The 20,008-nt window shown below is 53.6% G+C and overlaps 1 protein-coding gene across 2 annotated transcripts in view; it reads right to left on the bottom strand.

Annotated features, from left to right (window-relative positions):
• Positions 1 to 910: 910 nt before the first annotated feature.
• Positions 911 to 20,008, bottom strand: part of ACSS2 (acyl-CoA synthetase short-chain family member 2) — a 30,964-nt gene continuing 11,866 nt past the window's right edge. Inside the window, exons 3-19 of one of the 2 annotated variants that reach the window (XM_017838424.1) lie at positions 14,843 to 14,934; positions 14,263 to 14,366; positions 13,919 to 13,991; positions 13,076 to 13,151; positions 12,073 to 12,187; positions 10,504 to 10,542; positions 8,666 to 8,803; positions 8,253 to 8,423; positions 7,334 to 7,467; positions 6,972 to 7,104; positions 6,461 to 6,517; positions 6,094 to 6,174; positions 5,439 to 5,547; positions 5,237 to 5,305; positions 3,948 to 4,124; positions 3,139 to 3,213; positions 911 to 2,634 (exon numbers count right to left, since the gene is read on the bottom strand). In XM_017838424.1, coding sequence (XP_017693913.1) covers positions 2,507 to 2,634; positions 3,139 to 3,213; positions 3,948 to 4,124; positions 5,237 to 5,305; positions 5,439 to 5,547; positions 6,094 to 6,174; positions 6,461 to 6,517; positions 6,972 to 7,104; positions 7,334 to 7,467; positions 8,253 to 8,423; positions 8,666 to 8,803; positions 10,504 to 10,542; positions 12,073 to 12,187; positions 13,076 to 13,151; positions 13,919 to 13,991; positions 14,263 to 14,366; positions 14,843 to 14,934 — 1,771 coding nt within the window. In that variant the 3' untranslated portion in view covers positions 911 to 2,506. The remainder of the gene's footprint in view (positions 2,635 to 3,138; positions 3,214 to 3,947; positions 4,125 to 5,236; positions 5,306 to 5,438; positions 5,548 to 6,093; positions 6,175 to 6,460; positions 6,518 to 6,971; positions 7,105 to 7,333; positions 7,468 to 8,252; positions 8,424 to 8,665; positions 8,804 to 10,503; positions 10,543 to 12,072; positions 12,188 to 13,075; positions 13,152 to 13,918; positions 13,992 to 14,262; positions 14,367 to 14,842; positions 14,935 to 20,008) is intronic. The other variant, XM_017838425.1, reaches the window with a different exon arrangement.

Below are 20,008 nucleotides of genomic sequence, written 5' to 3'. Positions count from 1 at the left end.
CACAGGATCCCTCAGCAGTGGTGGCAGATCCCAAGGGGATGGTGAATTGGAGCCTTGTGTCATGGCCAGCACATTATTAAACCCTGAATCCCCCCAGATTTGTGCCAGCCCATCGCACTGGAAAATCATCTTCCCAGGGAGCACTGACCTTGGAAATAGTCCTGCTGGGATGTGGGGCAGGCTGAGACTGGGAGCTCTGTGGCAAGGAAGCCAAAGAATTGCAGGAGAGGCTGGGCAGGCACAGCTCCAGCACCTTACTGTGGGACCAGCACCAGCAGACAGATATCTCCCTCCAGGTTTCATGGATCAATGGGAACAGCACAGCAGTGGAGGGACAGGGAGGAGTGTGGGCTCTCCTGCTCAAGATGTTTTGCCTCTTCCTTCAGCTCCTCTTCCTCCTCAGCCCTAAAAGCTGCACCTTTCTGGCAGTGAAGAGCCCAGTCTGTCAGTGACAGAGAAGCAGCACAGAGCCAGAATTCCTGGAGAATGGATGTGCTGAGGGACAGCCCTGCTGGGCTCATGGCATCAATCACCCATCAGTCACCTAAGGAACAGCCCTGTTATGCCTGATCCTGGGGTTTTTTTGGGGGGGTTGATTACCCCCAGCCAGAGATTAAAAGGAATGTGCAATCTGACCACACTGCTTGTGCCAGGTTTGTCTGAGCTCAGGTGCTCACCTGGCCAGGTGTGCAGAGATCCATGGCTGTACCTGGGTGGGGACCAGAGCTTCTGCCCTTGCCCCAGCAACTGTTCACAGCCTGTAAATCCCAGTCCATGGAAAAGGATCCTGCTGGCAGGAACCTGCCTCTCCCCATCCCCAAAAGCCAACCCTGGTTATGGCACAGCCACTCCAACAGCACTGAGCACCCCTTGTCTCCCCCAGACTCAACCCACACACACTCTAAGCCCGTTTCCATTTTGTTTTCTTGAATTTTATTTCATTTTGCATGAAATTCTCGCTGTTTTCCAGCCAAAAATTACATAGCTGACAAAAAGGTAACAGAGGAGCAGTGAGGATGTGGGAATCCTTGTCACCAAGGTGGCACAATCCAGTGGTACAGAGCTGTGGGGGCACGTGGGACACCAGCAGGCACCCAGGGTGCTGTGCCAGTGAGAGCAGCAGGTAGGGAATGAGACTTGGGACTTGGCTGACAGCCCAGCAACACCTGCCCTGAGCCCCCCACCCCAGAGGCAGCTGCCTCCTCCTCCCCAGCCCCAAAGTCAGCTCAGGTTGCAGGTAAAGCCTGTTACACTGGCTCTCACCGAAACAGCAGCTGCAGCAAGTTTTAAAGCCCATTTCTCCTTTGGTTTAAGTGCAAAATCAAATGGTTCACATGCAGTTTTCAGAGACATTGCAAAGGAGGTATCGGCCCCAGCTCAGCCCTGGCCGGAGTTAAATGTCCTTCATGGGAGGAAGGATGGCTTTGGCAGTACCCTGGTGGTGGTCAGGCTCCTGGGCAAGAGGGGTGGGGGTCTTTAGCTCTCAGCATCATAAAGCTGTGTCAGGTTTGAGCAAACACTAACTTTGAACATCTCCCACTGTTTTTTCCCGATGAGGAAAGGTGGGACTCGCACAGCCCTGCGTGCCTTGGCTTCTCTGCTCTATCAGTGGTGCCTACCTGGGTCACCTGCTGCTTCCCCACCATCCTTTGGTGTAACAACCCCCAATCCTCCCCCAGGAAGCAAAGGGAGCATCCAGCTGTGAGGTGGTGGCAGCAGGGCAGGTGGGAATGGTGCTCCATGGAGCACATCACACCAAGGCTTTTCCCCTGCGTGGCTCCCTATAGTGCCCATGGCCAGTGAAAGACCCTGGATTGGGGAAAACACTCCAGCTGGCACCACACAGGTAGGAAGCAGCAGATCTTGGTATCAAATTGCTCTAAAACCTGTTTAAAGCCCAGAGCTCCCTCAAGCCTTGCCCCACTCCAGGCCCCAGGACCTCTGCTGGCAGCAGGCTTGGACAGCGGGTGCAAGACAAGCTGAGCTGTGCAGTGATGATGTGAGAGTGTTCTCAGTGCTCCCGCAGTTTGCAGCACCCCAGGGAGAAGGGGAAGCTTAGCAGGTGTGTGGGCAGTGGCAGATGCACCTCCCAGGCCTGCCTGCATTGAGCAACTCCAGCACCACTTTCCCTCCAGCCCCAAAGTTCCTTCCCACTGTGCACAAGGTGCCAGGGCCCCTCAATTACATAATTAATTAACACCCTCTACCGCCCCCAAAAAATTAAATTAAAATCAAGAATGAGGTGCTGCAAAAAGGGAGGGGGGTGAGTCCCTCTGTGCTGAACCCCACATGTCTGATATCCATGGGGAACATGACGGACACCCTCCTGCAGGGCATGGACACGGCCTCTCCAGGGCCAGATCTCCCCGTCCCAGACATTGGTACATTCAATTCAAGAGGTGCAGGTTCCCTTCCTGGGCAGACAGCGGTTGTTTGAGGGACCTGCTCATCAGGACACTGCTGCTGCTGCTGCCACAGTCCTGCTCAGCAGGGACAGGCCCTGCTGCTACTGCTTCGTGTCACACCTGCTGTCAAAGAGGTGTTTTATGATGCCCGGGTCTGCCAAGGTGGAGATGTCCCCCAGGTCTTGGTCGTTTTTGGCAATCTTCCTTAATATCCGTCTGGTGATCTTCCCTGGAACGACAGCCGTGAGAGGGAAGCAGGGATCAGAGTCACAGAATGGTTTGTGTTGGAAGGGACCTGAAAGATCATCCGGTTCCACCCCCTGCCACGGGCAGGGACACCTTCCATAGCCCAGGTTGCTCCAAGCCCCATTCAGCCTGGCCTTGGATACTTCCAGAGATGGGGCAGCCACAGCTTCTCTGGGCAACCTGTGCCAGGGCCTCCCCACCCTCACAGGGAAGAGCTTCTTCCTTATATCCATCTTATCTACAACTGCCTTCCACCAGTGTAAAACCATCACCCCTTCTCCTGTCACTATCTGCCCATATAACAAGTCCCTTTCCTCAGGAGTCAGGATCTCTCCAGCATCCTTAGCAGGAGTGGGGAGTATCAAGACCTGCACTGAGGTTCCTTCCCCCCCTAATTTGAGTGGCCCTGGACAAGCAGTGTAGGGCTGATGTCCTTACACTGGCAGGAACTGTCCAGTCCCCCCCAGCACCACCACTGGCCCCTTACCTGAGCGGGTTTTGGGCAGGCTGGGGGCATACTGGATGTAATCAGGTGTTGCTATCGGTCCAATTTTTTCTCTGACTGCAAAAAAAAAAAGATATTTTCATTGTAGGGATGAGGAGATACCACAGATCCTCTCCAGTCAGGATGGCCAGTTAAGACACGGCGAGCCCAGCTCTGGGGGCACCTGGCAGGGCAGTGCTCAGGGCTGCTGCACTGGAGCCTCTGCACTGTGGGACAGGGCTGCAAGACCTGCAATGCCAGCAGGGCCATAAGCACATCTTCCCACTTTCATTCCCTCCATCTTCCAGACCTCTACAATGGTTACACCAACCACTGTATTTTAATAGAGCAACGACTGATTCGCTGTTGGGTTCCCACAGAGAAGAAGCTGCCACGGGTCCATTTTGTGCATTAAATGCTGCAGTTTGCTGTGGCAATGCAAGAGCTCCCTTGAGACCGGAGCACAAACACCCAGAGCACCACCCCAAAGCAACCCAAGGATCCCCACAGCAAGTCCCAGTGTGCCAGAGGGAGCCCTGCACCGGAGAGCGCTGCTGCAAACAAAAGCCTGCTGAGCACCCCAGTCCCTCACAGGGCTGCCACGTCCCACGAGGCACAGATGGCACCACATGAGCAGCCAAAGGCTGGGAGAACTAATTTTAGTCTTGGCCAGCCGTGCTCTCTAATCAAGGGGGCACCTTGTCACACTTGTCCCCGCTGCATTCCCCAGACCACACACACCCTCCCGCAGCACCCAAGCCCTTAACCCCTCCACCCCCTGCCCAGCCTCCCAAATATTTGGCTGTTGCTACCTTGTTTTTTCAGCTCATCCATCAGGTTCTGGGTGAACTCATGGCCCTCCCTCAGGGTCACAAAGCAGTAGAGGCACTCTCCCTTCAGGGGGTGGGGGTGACTGACCACCGCAGCCTCTGCCACAGCCCTGTGCTCCAGCAGGGCTGACTCCACCTCCGCCGTGCTCAGCAAATGGCCTGGAAGCAAGGGGAGGCAGTGCTTTACTGACCTGCACAAAGAGGTCTGCAGGTGGAAAAGGCCCTGAACTACAGGTTTGAGAGCATCAGTTTGATTTCCCTGAGAACAGACAACAGGTGGAGGGAGAAACTCGTTCCAGCAGTGCTCGGAAAGCTGCCAGGTATCACTCGCCTGCAGAGCAAGGACATGTCCCCTGGCTGCTCCCCCTCCCACCTTTAGGCTTCTTCCTTTAACAGATCATGGACAGGTCACAGCCACGGGATTAAACAAAGCACAAGATGAGGAGGAGCTGGATTGGGCAAGAGGAGACCTGCCCACATGGTCAGGTGGGAGGTGCAGAGACTGGATCTGCAGAGTCCAGGCTCCAGCTCATCACTGTGGGGAGGTGGGATGACACTCCACATTCTGGGATAGGGCCACAACTCACTCCTGTACAGCTCTGCTCCTGTTCCTGTGCTCTGACACCCCACCCTGGCACTGCTGTCACAGGAAGGTGGTCAGCTCCCAGAGTGATCAGCTGGTGCAGGATCAAGCACTGCTGATCAGATGAAAGGATCAGGTTTGATCCAGGGACAAGTACAGCACCTTCTCAGAGCTGGCAGGACACACCTGTAGGCTACAGCCTCCAGGAAAGGAAGGAGGGAGCCATTAAATACAGTGTATGGAAAATGATGGGCTGAGAAGCAGCTGAATCTCAAAAGACTCAGTCAAGGGAGGTGGGAGAATCTCCACCTCTGTAGACACAGCTCCAAGACACTGATCCAGCTTTGAGGTTAGCCCTCCATGGAGCAGCAGGCTGGATTAGGGACCACATGGTCCTGCCCAACCCCTGTGGCCCTAAATCCTTCAGCACAGAGGTACTGTGGCTGGTTACAGAAGGTGCCTTCCCTCCAGTGCATTGTCTCCAGGGGAAGTGGTGCAGAAACTCACCAAGTCACAGCCTCGTCTGTCCCTGAAATACCTGCTGGGCAGAGTCATGGATGCAGAAGCACCCTCCATAAACCAAGGCAGCTTTTGTAAGCAGTGTCACAAACATGCACAAGTGTCCCACACACACAGCAAGGTGTCAAAAAGCACACTGCTCCCCACAGAAGACAAAACTCCTGCTTACCAGAAACATTCAACATGTCATCAATTCGCCCCGTGATCCAGTAATAACCATCTTTATCTCTCCTGCAACCTAAGAATAGGCAGAAACGACAGCGTGAGGCAGCAGTGCCAGCCCTTGGAGCAACTGATAAGGGACTCTGAGGGCAGGACATGGCAAGGTCTCAATTGCTGGCCCCTGTGGCCACACATGTGGACCATCTCACCGTCTCCTGTCACGTAGTACCCGGGGAACTTCTTGAAGTAGACGGTTTCGAAGTGCTGGTGCTTCCCGTACAGCGAGCGCATGATCCCCGGCCAGGGCTGCTTGAACACCTGGAGGGGAAAACACACACCTGGGGCACTGAGAGCCAAACCAACCACCCAGGTCTGCACCACGGTGAGAGAGATGCCAGGGAGCAGCACTCTGACACCTGCTGTCCAGGGCCGATCCACCGGGATAGTCTTGCCAGGCTTGGCAAGGGGGAAGGAGCTTGGCTGAGGTGTTCCCGTCCTCCTGCCTTGCCCACAAGTGCATTTAGTGATCAGCTGAACAGTTTGTAAAAGCTCCCAACCACTTATGGCACTGGGAGGAGTTCTCACCACCCACTGGAGCCCCTTGTGTGGACACAGAATTAGTGGATAATCATTAAGGTTAGAAAAGACCTTTAGGATCATCAAGTCCAACTGTCAACCCACCATTTCCATGTTCTCCACTAAACCACGCCCTCAAGTGCCACATCCACACGTTTTTTGGACACTTCCAGGGATGGTGACTCTACCCCTTCCCTGGGCAAAAAGATGTGTGTATGCTACCAGGAGTATCCCAGAGCTCATGGGGAAAGTACAAAGGGAGGGTGGGGAAGATGAGCCCTTCCTTACCAGGTAGCCTTCTGCCTCTCCTTCCAGCTCTTCCCCCGACTCGCTCAAGATGGCAGGAACCACACCAAAGAAGGGGAATGACTGCAATGGAGGAACAAGGAGACATGGAGGTGAGCCCACACATCAGACCCCTGTGAACCAGCGGGAGTGGGAGGCAGGGCAAGGGCAGCTTTGGAGAGGCTGTGGTACACGGAGCCTGTGAGTGCAGGGGGCCTGGGATTTTGGGTTGTGGTTACCTCCCCACATGTACCACAGTCCCACCACCCTCCTGGCAGGCTGCAACCACCCAGCCCTGGTACAGACAGGGCCTTGCTGAGGCTCCTGGGGAGCCCTCCCTGCCCCTGGGGAGGAGAACACAAGTACTCACAGCAGAGCCTGGCTTCATGGGGGTGGCAGCAGGAAGGGGTGTCAGCATGTGGCCTCCCTGAAAAGAGATGCAAAACCAAGTGAATGTGGGCCCTGCCAGCCTGTCCCACAGCTGTCAGCATCAGCTTGGTCACATCACATCCCAGTCAGGCACAGGCTGGTTGGCAGGGGTGGGGATGGGGCCTTGGAAGGGATATGGCAGGGGACACAGAGCCTTTTTCTGGGCACAAAGCTTTGGAGCTGCTACGGGAGAAAAAGAGGGGGAGGAGAGCAGGGTCCAGAGCAGACCTTGGGAGAGACCCTTTGGAGGGAAAGGTCTCCCCTTGGAGCCTGTTTGAGGTCCAGGAAAGGAAGAGAAGTGGAGCCACCACTTGCAGGTCACACCATAGTCTCCCAGGCAAGCCAAACTGTTCCCCACAGCCCCAAAAACCCACTCTGGCAAACCTGTAAAGAGACCCTGTGGGGAGCACGAGGGAGGGAGAGGTGGCAGGGACCCCCCAGTGAGGACTCACCGTCTCTGTCTGCCAGAAGGTGTCCACGATGGGACACCTCTCCTCTCCCACCACGCGGTAGTACCACAGCCAGGCCTCGGGGTTGATGGGCTCACCCACGGTCCCCAGCACCTTCAGGGACTTCCTGCTGTGCCTGCAGAGAGGGGGGGATGGCAGGGGCTCAGCAGGCCATGGAGAGCAGCAGCTGTGAGCCCACTGCACAGCAGAGCCTGCAGGAACCCCTGGCCTACCCAAAATGTATTTGGGCCTTCTCCGCTCTTTTCCACGGGGGACAAAAGGAGACCTTGGTTATTTTGGCATCTCCCAGTCAGCTCTGCTGTGGCACAGCCAGAGCCAGGCACCCCTGTGCCACTGGGACTCACTTTTTGACTGGCTCCTCCCCGTACTTCATCAGCAGCCGGATGGCCGTGGGTGCTGTGTAGAACTTGGTCACCTTGTACTTGTCAACGATGCTCCACATTCGCCCGACGTCCGGGTAGGTGGGGACACCTTCAAACTGAGAGGACACAGGGCAGTGACACAGCTGTTCCTCACTGCTCCCCACCTGCAGCACCCCCCCAAGCAGGAGGAGCCAAACTGCAGCTGGACCCTGGCATGAATGCCCATAGGAATGGCAGGGGCAGCACACACTGAAACCAGCCAAGGTTGGGGACCCCCCTTACTGCTTCCTTGGGACAGATTTGGCATCACACCCCCCTCAGAATGTCCTAGCATAGGTCCCCTGACACCCCCTTGCAACACTCGGGTGGCCACCACCATGACACAGTCCCACCAGCACAAATGCCCACATGGGAAAGGGTGAGAGGTCCAAACACAGTGACAGAGCCACAACCCAAAGTACCAAGAACCCCAAAAAGGCCTTCTACCAAAAAAACAGCGGTTTTGCTGCTTGCATTTCTCTGGGGACTGTTGGGCACAGGTCTCTGGCTCCCTGATCTATATGCAAGTTACACTGCTAAGGGAGAGGCAGGCACAGGAGTTAAAAAACAGGTTGTCAAATCAGCATCAGCAGGGAAAGCATCACTCCCTGATCCAGCTTTTGCATTAACCCCCAGCAGCCCTGGCTCCATTGGCACACAAGGCTTGTACTTTTAAGGGAAAGAAGCAGGGGAGCATTTGAAAAATTAACCGCCCAAAAACAACACACAAACTCACCCCCTGAGCACTGACCAACCTCCCTCCCAGAGCCCAGGGCACTGCACACCATCACAGAGCAATGCAGGGATGCAGCTCCAGCACCACCACCTGCACTCTGCTGGAGTGGCAGCACCCAGCACTTACTAACACACTGGTTGCCCCGTTTGCCAGGGGTCCGTAGGTGAGGTAGGAATGGCCCGTTATCCATCCGATGTCGGCCGTGCACCAGTACACATCCTCGGGTTGGTAATCAAACACGTATTTAAAGGAGGTGGCAACAAAAATCATGTATCCACCCACAGTGTGCAGCACACCCTGTGAGGAGAAGGCACATAAGAGTCGGGGAGAGCTCCCACCTGAGCCCGAGCCCTCCCAGGCCAAGCTGAGCATCACCGAGCTCCAACAGCAGCTGAGCAGGAATGACCAGCACAGCCTCTTTCCCAAGACATCTGTGGCTCCTCTTCCTACTGGGGCCTCCCAGCGTGACCCTCACCATTTCCCCAGCCGAGGTGTTACTGTGGTCCAGCCTGTCCCACGGCAGGGAGCTGGGAACACACCTTGGGTTTCCCGGTGGAGCCGCTCGTGTAGAGGATGAAGAGCTCGTCCTCGGCATCGCACCACTCAGGCTCACACTCGGTGCTGGCACTGCCCATCAGCTCGTGCCACCACATGTCCACGGCTGGGTCCCAGGGGGTCTGAGGAAAGGAGGAGATTAGAAACATGCTTGCCCAAAAGCAAGAGAGGAGGACAAGGAGTGCAGCTCCAACCTTGCCCTGCTCGTGGGCCATCGAGAGGGATGTTCACAGCACAGCCTGATGCAAACCATGCATCAGGGCCACAGTCCCACTCCAGAAGCTCCTTTTCTCAGCCCACAGCCATGAGGAAAACCTTTAAACACGGTCTGGCTGCAAGACCTGAAGCAGAGTGTCCAAACCACAGGTCACGCCGACGGATCCCTCTGGGCAGCAGCAGCACCAGGAGAGGCCCTGCAGCAGCAGCTGCTCTGGGCTCTCCCCAAACCAGGCTCCTCCTGCCCTCTGGGGCTGCCCCAGCCCCACAGCGAAGCAGCAAGCACAGCCACACAGCCACCTGTCCCACTCACCCTGCAGGGACCCCCACGGCAGCTCGGCCTGAGACAAATGGGGACATGGTGAGCTCGCACTGCCTGGCCCTGCAGACCCAAAAAAGCCTGTTCTCTGCATTTTAAGGTAATTATCCTGATAAGAAGCGACTGCTCCAGTGCAGAGCCACCCAGCACTGGCTGCCTGAAGGTGACAGAGCCACCAGTGCTTGTGGTTGATGGGCAGAGGTCACCCCAAGGGTTGTGCTGCCTGCCCACCTCTGCAGAGTGACACAGTTCAGGGCAAGACTTAACTTCTCCTGGCCTTCTCACCTTTCCTCAGAGCAGCCTGGGGGGCAACTGAGCAGGCAACACTCCCCAGCCTGAGCTCAGGCCTCCACTTCCCACATCTCTGCGAGGGCAGGTACTTGCACGTGCCCTCCTTGCAGAGTTGGAGCTCCCACAGCTCCCTCAGCTGGGTGCAGAAGCACAAAGAACAGCCACAGGGTCTCTCTGCAGCCCTAAAGATGTTCATGTGCCATTTGGGCACTGGGTCCCCACAGCCCAGCACGCAGCTCCTGCACACGTGGTGCAGGGACACCAGCTGCTCGACAGCTTGGCACAACTGAGCCCACCTGGAAAGCTTTCACGGATCCCCAGGGCTCCTGCCTTTACCCGGGGAAGCGTTTCCACAAGTCTGTCCCACCAGCAAGGCACCAGGTAAATAAGCCCAAGGCAGGCTCACACCAGCCCATCCAACAGTTGCCTCTTCCACTTCTCCTTCAAGGAGAGGAACACTCAGCTTCCTCTGCCCCATGAGGAGTCAGACCCACGGCACAGCCCCTGAGGCCAGGCCTGCCTCTGCCTGCCTGCTCCGGGGTCCTGAGGCCACAGCTCCTTGGATGAGACAGGTAGAGCCCACAGGCTGGCTCTGGAGCTCCAGGTTTGCTGTGGCCAGGAAGCTGCAGGTGATCCCTGCCAGGCTCACCCCAAAGTGCATTCCAAGAGCTGCTTTTGAAAGGCAGAGTGTCCTCCACCCTCACCCCGACAGTGCATCCCAGTGGCTCTGCATTCCCCCCTTGGCTCGCTGACCTGCCCCTGGGGGGTTCTGGATGTGGATTTGTTCCTGGCAGCAGTTGGTGGCACTGCATTCACCCCCACACCGTGGGCAGCTCCAGCAAGCAGCGGGTGGGATCTGTCACTAACATGCACCTGCTATCCCAGGTTAGGAAGGCATGTGTGGCCGTGCAGCCGGAGCAGTTAGGGAGGTGGGGAGCTGGAGGGGAAGCAGAGGGGAGGTGCCAAAAAGAGGAAGGCAGCGCTGTGTGTAAATACCTTGGGATGGAGTCTCTGTGAACTCTCAGTCTTTTTTTCCTGTTAAAAATCCACAAAGAGGGAGTGAAAGGCGGGAAGCGGAGGATCCACACCGGGCTTTGCAGGCAGGGAGCTGGAAGCCCACAGGCCTGCATGCTGGGAAACCATCCTGGCAGGCTGGAAAACGCTCAGATCCAGGGCCAGGCCAGGAGATGCCCTCTGGAGCAAAAGCCTGCCCGCTTCCACCACTTCCCCTGGGTACCTGCTGCCTCCAGGGCAGGTCCCCAAGACCACCCCCTGCACAGCTGGGAACAGAGGCACAGAGCCAGCATCCAGCATCCTTACATATGCCAAGGACATGGTAAAGATGCATCCACAAGGGAAATAATATTTAAGAAAGTGCCTGAACAAGTAGAGCAGCAAGAGCCAAGGGGTAAGAGAACCTCCTTCAGTCTCTCCTGGGACATTCGGCACCAGAACCTCAGCTCATCTACAGGAACCAGCACATGGACAGGCTTTCCTGCCACCACCCAACCAGGGAAACCTCACACAGGAAGGCTGGTCTGGTCCAGATTTTCCATTCCTTCACATCTACCCTGCCCTCACAGGACAAGGGGCAGAGGAGGCCAAGGCACTGGCAAACACCAAGCAACACTCCAATAAAATTAAGAGCTGAACAAGGAAAAGTAACTCAAAGACAGAGAATCTGCTGGACTTCCTTCTTCCAGGGATGTGCACAGACCATCCCTTCTGAAAGCAGAGCCCAAAGCTCAAATATCCCCCCAAATACAACCCATTTCTGAGCCAGCAGTCTGGGGATAACTCAGTGCAAATAATCACCAAACACAGATGGATAGAAGAGACCGTTGCAAGACACAGAGCTGTGAGGGAGCTGAAAACAACCTGCCTTGGAAGCAGGTAAAGGCAGCAGGTGGGTGCTGGGCAGCCTCAGGAGCTCAGTAGGCAGCCACAGCTCCACACCACCACCTCCTCCTTCCACCCTCACCTCCCCACATTCCTCTGGCCCACATGCTTCCATCTGGTTTCAGTGTCAAGGGCAAGCCCCAGCCCCAGTGCTGACACAGTCACTGTGCCCTGCACACACTGCACTGTCCTCAGAGCAGGACTGATATCATGGCAGGGGGCTCTGCTGAACCCACACCACGAGCACAGACCTCCTGGTTTTTCCTCTCCTGCTTCCACTGTCACAGCTCCAGTGCAGGACAGCACCTGGTCTTTGCACAAAAGGGGAGACAGATACAGGGCTGGGAAGGAAAAGTCCTTTACTGGGCAGAGGAAAACAGGCATCTTGTCCTTGTCCTTTGGAGGATGTACCCCTGTGCCCAGGGGTCCTGCAGGCTGGCAGCTTGTGATGGTGTTAAAGGAAGCAGCAGGGAGAAGACCTTGGTAAGGCAAAGGAATCATTTTTCAGACCACTCACAAAGCAATGACAGCAAGGTGGGGAGGAAACAGGGACAGGAGTCAGAACAGGAGCATCCAGGGAATCACTGCAGTGGTTTTGCACCAATTTATTTGCTGGGTCAGGCCCACAGCAATCCAGCTTCCCCTCTCATCCCCCCAGGAACGTACCTGTACATCCTGACACAGCCTCTTGAGAGGGGGAGACTTGCTGCAGGTCCCATCCACTGCCACCTCTTCCCTCCCCAGGTGCTTCACCACGATGCACTTTTTCAAAGGGGATCCCCTGGAAAAGGCAGGAGCTGTGAGATGAGGCTGTTCAGGGGCTGAGCCGGCCCTTCCTGGGATTCACAGGCAGCACTGGAGCAGAGCAGGGGCCTGGAGCTGCTTTTGCTGAGCTACAGCATGTGCTGCCATGCAAACTCCATGGAATTCCAAGGACACCAGCCACAGAAACAGAGCTCAGAGAACAGGAATGGTCTGTGCACAGCTCAGTGGGGGTTCCTCGGGTGTGATTCCTGTGAAGAAAGTGGGGATCCCACAAGTCCTTCTCCCAGGCCACTGCTGGGGAAATTCCTTATAAATCCCAATTTGCTTGCCTGTGACCATGAAGATGACCTCCCACAGCACCCAGGAGGCATCAGGAGGCTGCTCCCATCCCTAGGCATGACCAACTGCCTGATTCAGAGGGAGGAAAGGCTTTCAAAGCCTGATTATACATCAAGGAAAAGAGTGGGTGTTTGTCCCCTTATGAGGGCCAACACAGCCTACAAAATACTAACAGAATGATCTTATTTCCCTTCAGCCCTGTCAGGGCATCAACACAGCCTCCACTAATTAATTCCCAGCTTCAAGATCACTTCTGTCCTCCCAAGAACCTTTTACAGACATATAAACTTACAATTTTCAAGTTTCAGAGTTTTAAAGGCTTTTAAAGAGTTTGAATTTCTAACATGCAGACTATCTGCCCTGAATTTTCATGTCTGATCTAACACACAAACCCACGTTCAGTCTCAGATGCTGTGGCTGTGAGCTCACCAAAGTCATTTCACTGTGATTATTTCCCTGACATCTGATGACAGTCTGTGTCTGAACCTGAAAACTTCCCCTTCCATTTGTAACCAGGAGCAGATTCCAGCAGCAATGCCTTTCTTACAAGGGGATCCAAACTTACTTGTCTTTGCATTTCCGGATGGCTTCATCTGCAATCTGCTTCAGGTTGACCAGTTTGTCCCCTCGATAAAAAGCATCTGCAAAGTGGTGAGGAAAACATCAGAGGGGCTTCCCAGCCAAGGGAACAGCTGGAGCAACGAGCAGCTTCAGGAGGGCAGAGCAGAGCTCCTGCACTGGAGGGAAGGAAAGCTGACAGGCAGCTGCTGGGAAAGCTTTCCCAATGCACCCTCTTAGCCCAGAGAAATGGATGCCAAAAGAAACAGTGAAATTCCTTCCCTGGGAGAGGTCCCAGTTTGACCCGACAAATCTCTTGGGAATATTCTGTGGGAAATAATCCAACATAGCCAGAACACGGATTGCAGCTTCATGGGTCCTTTCCATGCCATGGAAATTAATAAAACCACTATTTTTTGCACTGTTGCAAAAAACAGCTGGGGAAATGCTGTGGCCTTACTTGCAACCACTGCCACGTTCTTGATCCCTTGCTTTACGAGGCTGGGAGTTGGAGCAGAAACATCCTTAAAATCGGGGAGGGTGGGAATTTTTTATACTAGGATTGCCTCATGATACATCTTGCAAACATCTGGCTGCTTTTGAGGAGGAGCACGGAGGAGGAGTGTTTAGAAACAAGTTATTAGCAGCTGGTGACATCAGGCTTTACAGGACCAACTGGGAGGGCTGTTTAGAGGCTTCACTGGGCGTTCAGAGTGGGAAGCAGTAATTCACCCTGAGAGGCTCAGCTGAGGCACTGCCCCGCCTTTCCCATTTCCAAGTGCAACTGGCTTTTAAACAAAGACCTCTCAGAGAGGGCACAGCAATGGAGATGCAAAGATGCCTGTTTTACCTGCCGTGACGAGGAGAGAACAACCACAGTCAAGGATCCGCTCGCACAGAGAGTCTGCGGAGAAACCTGCGAACTGCCAGAGATCACACAGCAAGGTCAGCAAGGACACACAAAAAAACCACCCCAAAAACCCAACAGCTGCTGTGCAGTTCAGCCAAGGCAAACAATCCCACCAGGTGCTGATGGAGAAAGCTAAAGGGGCTCATTCCACAGTTAATGCAAGGAAACAGCAGCATTTTAATTTAGTCTCCGTTCATCTCATGGATCAAACTCATCTTTCCAGCTCCTCTCCCAAAAACAAGAGCTGCTCCCCCCAGAGCTTAGCACCAAGAGCTTGTTCCTACCACAACAGAGTGCAGAGCTCCAATCCTGGCACAGGCAAGCATGGCTATGACCAGCTCCAGGATCATTGGCATGTAGATGGAAATCCGGTCTCCTTTTTTCACGCCTACGGAGGGAAGTGAACGTGGCATTGGTCAAAACGAACACATCACATGTCAAAAGAATAGGATGTAGAGAGAAAATAATGATTTTAATTCCACATTTATATGCACACAATGAAAGTCCAGCTGGAGTTAGGGCTGCACCAGCCTCAGGTTTTGCCTTTCAAGCCCTATGGCTCTTGAGAGATGACGGCAATGAACGCTCCATGTTTCTCATCTGCCTCCTTGAAGGAAGCAGGAAAGTAACCAGTGCCCACTGCTTGTTGGAAAAGCCCAGAGCAGGAAGTTTTGAGCATGGATTTCCTCCTTGTACAGCCAACGTGACCATTTTCACCAACAGAGCCAGAGCTGCATTGCACTGCAGAGCAAACTGATGAGAATTACTCAACAGACTGGCAATTAATCAAAAAGTGAACCCAATCTCCACACTCCTGGTCAAATGCCTTCCCAATATCCACTGCTCCTGTTGCTTCACCCGTACCTTGGCTGCGGAGGACGTTGGCGAACTGACAGACTTTGTGCAGCAGCTCATGGTAGGTGATCTTCGTAGAATCCCCAGGTTCATTCCCTTCCCTGGAAAAACAGGGAATATTTGTTATTGCACAGGCATTACAAGGTAAGAGTGACACTGAGAACCGCTTTGGACAACACATTTGTCCTCACCTGCCCTTCCGAGCACAGAGTAACCAAGCCCCAGAAATCCACTTTTGGACTAAAGTTCTCCAATGGCAGGAAAATTTAGTCCAAAGTCCCCATCCCTGTGTAGATCACTACTGGAAGCAACTGAATGTGTGAAGTGGAAATATGTGGCACTTTCAGAGAGGCAAGAGGGGTCCAAGAGAAGCAAAGCTAAGAGTTCAAGGGCACTGTGGGATTTATGGCATGGCCCCCTCACTCCTCTGTGGATATGTCTGCATGAAACATGGACCAGTGCTTCAGAAATAACACCCAGCCCCCAAAATACCTGACATCTGAGGGACTGGGATGGGATGCCAAGGGCTGTCTTATTTTCCAAGGTCATATATAAATACACCCACGTCTGTTTGTTCAGTGCCTGATCTGCCTCATTCTCCCTGTGGTCTCCCATGAACCAACTCCAGGCTCCTGCAGCCCAGGTGATGGTTCAGTGGGACGAGGCCATTAAAAACAGGGGTGGGAAGAAGAGCCAAGGGCTGCAGCTGGAGATGGGACTGGAATGTTATATCCCCAGGGAAACAGTTTGGTACCAAAATGAAAACCAGCTAATATTAATGGGACAAAAGGCTTCAGCCATGCAAACGAGGTGGCACTCCCAGTGCATCAGGAGATGACTAAAGAACCTGATATGACCTCTCACTCGGAGAAGCAGTGGTTTCCCACAGCCAGGAAGCAGTCAGGCACTTTCCCAGGTCTCCCCAAGGCAGCCAGAACAGAAACACTAACGGTCACTAATGACCTAATGGAAGAACAGGGCTATCACATCACCCTCAGCTGAAAGTCTCCCTGGAAAAGTGTCCCCTCGAGGATGTGCAGCCAAATGAAAAGCAACACTGGTGCTGGGGAGAAGCCAGGAAGCACCTCTGTGCCGTGTGCTCCCTTAGGACTGGAGCCAGGCTCCATCTGACTCCCTGACAGAAACCTCACCCTCCAACATGTCAGAGCATACCAAAAACACACACTGAATTCTAGTGAAAACCACTTCCCCCAGCAACACAGAGGGCAGGAAGGTTACTGGGGTGAAGAAATGCATAAAGTAACACTCATTTCTCTGTAATTCTGTGCCCTTCTGTCACAGTAGTGACCACGTGCTCCAATGGCAGACACAGTTCTAGTGGAAACAAGACAAGAGCTGGGAGAGCCCTGCTGACACGAGCTCTGCTCCTCCTGCCCCACGTAGAACAGGGGCTTCAGAACTGGTGGTTACACTTGGATTCAAAAGCTACTCATGGATCAAAAGCTACTCATGGATCTGATGCTTACACACTTATCCCTCCTGAAACCCAGCTACATTCCTGGCTTCCTGCAGCTCTGCAGCAACTGGGCCCATGGATACCTGCACTGACACTGGACAGGGAATCTTCCCACCACTGGCTCCTGGAAGGGCGATTCCCTGCTTGATCCTTCATGCAAGTTTGACCCCTCCTAAGTGTAAAGAGGAGAGACATAGGAGCACAAAGAAAAAGCAAAGCGTGGTAACAGGAAGCAGTGCCCAGGGCAGGCTCGGTCCTGGCATCCAGCAGTTCCCTCTCCTTTCCCCATCACAGCCATGAGCATCACTTTGAGCTAAATGAGATGTGAAACCATTAGACAAAGTCCTTTACAGCAGAACTCTCAGCTAGGACAGAGAAACCAGAAAATCAGGAGTGTTTCCCTTTTGTTTTTATTACTTGAAGTCAGAGATCCAAGAGCTGATTTCAGTGCTGGGCTGAGCAGCTGTAACTGATCTGGCTCAGAGGAAGAGCATCTGCTTCTGCTGTGTGTGGCTGCACACTGGGTGCCTTCCCTCACCATCCAGGTTTGGTTTTCTACACTGCAGGCCCAGCAACATCAAGGCTGGTGCTGTGCAAACCTGCTTGGGTGCAGCAGCTCTGCCCTCAGCCATGAGCCTTGCTATGGAATGGCTCTTAAAGACAATACAATGCTTCCAAATACACACTGGAGTATCTCAGCCCACTAATCTCTCACCTGAAGATCTCTGCACTGGGGTCTGCTGGGCATTGTGGGCCCAACAGAACAGGGCAGGGAGGAGGGAGGTCCCTTTGCCTGTGCTCAGCTGCAGCAAAGGATCCAATTACAGCCTTTACTGAGAGAGAAACACGTCAGGAGGAAAGACCAGCACAGGCTGTCCCATCTGGAAGGCTTCCCATGAAAGGCAGGTAGGCAGCCCACAGCCCTGGGTGCTATTTGGGGGCAGCCAGGTCACCCAAACTGTGGGTTCTCAGGTGAGCAGCCCTGCAGATCCCTCTGGGCAGAGCTGTGCTACCCCTCACACACAGCACCCCCAAGGGACACGGACCTCGTGTGAGGTACCGCTCACACCGGCACGGGAGAAGAGCGTCTCAAATACATCAAGTCCTTCTTCATCGGGCTTGGGGAGGGAAATTCAGGCCATGGAACAAACCCAGGCCTGTCCTCAAAGCCTGCACACAGTAGAAGTGCAGAGCAAAGTCAGACAAAAGTTAAAACTTCTGCAAGGATTTTCAGGGGGCCTTCAGAAGTCCTTCCCGTTCATTCGCGTGACTGCAAAAGAGCTCCACAAACACCAGCGGGGGAAACCTCAGGCTTCGGATTTTAAGATGATCTTGTGCTTAATGGGAAACAAGTCATGTCCTTGTTTCTACAGGACAAAACACCTCCTTTCACTGCATCCACAGTCAAGGCCTGGAGCAGTCTTTCAAGAGCAGGCAATTGCTTTAAGTCTCTCCATGTCTGAAAATAGTCTGGAGTGCCCACAGCTACACTCACTGGGCTACAGCAGCACTCAGACTGTGCTGTCCCCTCTGCTCTGGCACAAAAGCCCAGAGAATGATGGATTTTAGGCAGGGGATTTAAAGCAATGTCCACTCACACGCTACCAAGTACAAGAGCCTGTAGATTCCTGGCATCGACGCTCTGCCAGCAGCATCTTCCCTGCAGCACCCACTGGACATGAGCAAGAGCTGTCAGTCCCCAGCCTCTTAAAAGGATTCACTTCTCCAAATTCAATTGAAAAAGAAATCAAAATATAATAAAAAACCTCATTCTTCTGAAAGCATTACTGCAGAGCTCACCTCCACACCCATAGCGTGCAGTTCTGACCTCACAGAATCCAACATCCTCCAAATATATCCTTTTTTTAAGAACTGCTGGTGAAAATAGTTGGCAGCAGCACTGCTGTGATCGCTCGTGTGCGATCTCTGCTCCGACAGCAAGGCTTCTTCTGAAAGGAAAACCCAATTCTCAGCTTCCCAAACTTCCCAGATATGCCATCAGATGAAATTCACAGTGAAACATAGTTTGAGTTTCCTCCAACCCAGTCCTACATTTAGCAACTGTAATTCAAAATTTTACAGTATCATCTGGGTCACAGCAGGAAAACATCTGAGTTTTTTAGCACTTGAGAAGCCTGTGTTTTACATGCTGTGTGTTGTGTGCATGCTCAGCTGGAGAAAGGCAATTTTTGGCCAGATGGAATACATATATGGAAGAAATTCTACCCTGTGAGGATGGTGAGGGGCTAGAATAGAATTCCCAGAGAAGCTCTGGCTGCCCCATCTCTGGAAGTATCCAAGGCCAGGTTGGACAGGGCTTGGAGCAACCTGGGCTAGTGGAAGGTGTCCCTGCCCATGGCAGGGGGTGGAACTGGATGATCTCCAATCCAAACTATTCTAGGATTCTGCAGTCTCCACTGAACCACCCACCAACTAAGGAAATGCAAGTCCTTTAAACTAAACACACAAATGCACAACTGGGGACCTTCCAAGGCAGGCCTTCTCCTAGAAATCCTGATTTGTTGGAAAAGGTGGGTTTCATGCAAAGAGGACAGTTTTCTAGGTGCTTGCAGCCATTCACTGCCAGGGCCAGGCAGCCCAAGGGCATCAGGGCCCACCACCACCAAGGTGTGCAGGACAGCAGGGTCCAGCTCTGCACAAAATAGATCCCTGTCAACACAGGAAAGGCTCTGCAGAGCTCTTATCATACCACTCCCTTCTGCCAGCAGTTAAAATAAGGGGCTCCCCACTTCAGAACAGGCACCATGACACACACAAGCCCCGCTGCACAGGCCTCCAGTGGCCTTGCCACTGTCTGAGCAAAGAATGACCCCATGGAGAAATCACCCCAGGCAGGGGAGCAGGAAAACACCAGGTCAGAACCTGAACACTTGTCACCTCCATGGGGGCTCAGACTGCCTGCTCAGCTGGGAGTTTGACCCTGGAGATGCAGAGCCCCAGAGCTGTTTCACCTGGTGCCCAGGTGAAATCACACAGGTTAGCAAATGATTTAGTGCTGTACACACCCTGTGGAGCAGGGAAGTGGTCTGTAGGAGCAGGCAAGTGTTTCTCAGAGCCCCATTAGCTCAAGCACTGACCCCATGGAGCAGTCAGGGGTGAGGAGCAGCAGTGCAGGAGAGGGAAGCTGTGCCCAGATGTCCTCCTGGATGTCTGCACCAAAGCAGGTCGAGAAGTTACCACGCTCTGCCAAGCATCAGAGCTGACTACAAGACTTTCCAAGCACTGGTCTGCTTCAACCACTCATCACATAACCAAGAAAGCTGAGCCCATCTCAGCTGTAGGATGACAAGCAGCAGTGAGGGGCAGGGACTTCTTAACCTGCTACAGCTCAGGGGCCAAGGGGACACACACTGCCCAGAGCAGCCAAATGGACCAAGCAAAGCTGGCCCAAAAACAAAACCAGCAATGCTGTTTGGTTTTTCCTTTTCGCCGGATTTCCAAAGAAAAATTATTTGCATAACCTGTTTGAGTAACGGATGACTACTGCTTCCCTCTGCATTTGCATGGAGCAGCAGGAAGCACAGGTTGCATCAGTGGGAATTACAGTTTTCAAGGTAATTGCTGATGATAATTGTGGTTTACAAGGGTTATAACACTATAAAGAGATGCTGGTGTAGAGGAGAAGGATGAAATGAAGGCAAGCAAGTGAAGTGTTAGAAGTTTTCAAGATCTGCCAG

The sequence above is a fragment of the Lepidothrix coronata genome, unplaced genomic scaffold, assembly GCF_001604755.1.
Source record: "Lepidothrix coronata isolate B3197 unplaced genomic scaffold, Lepidothrix_coronata-1.0 Scaffold340, whole genome shotgun sequence".
NCBI classification, from domain to species: domain Eukaryota; kingdom Metazoa; phylum Chordata; class Aves; order Passeriformes; family Pipridae; genus Lepidothrix; species Lepidothrix coronata.
Note: the sequence above shows the minus strand (reverse complement) of the source record. Positions and strands in the feature narration are given on the sequence as shown.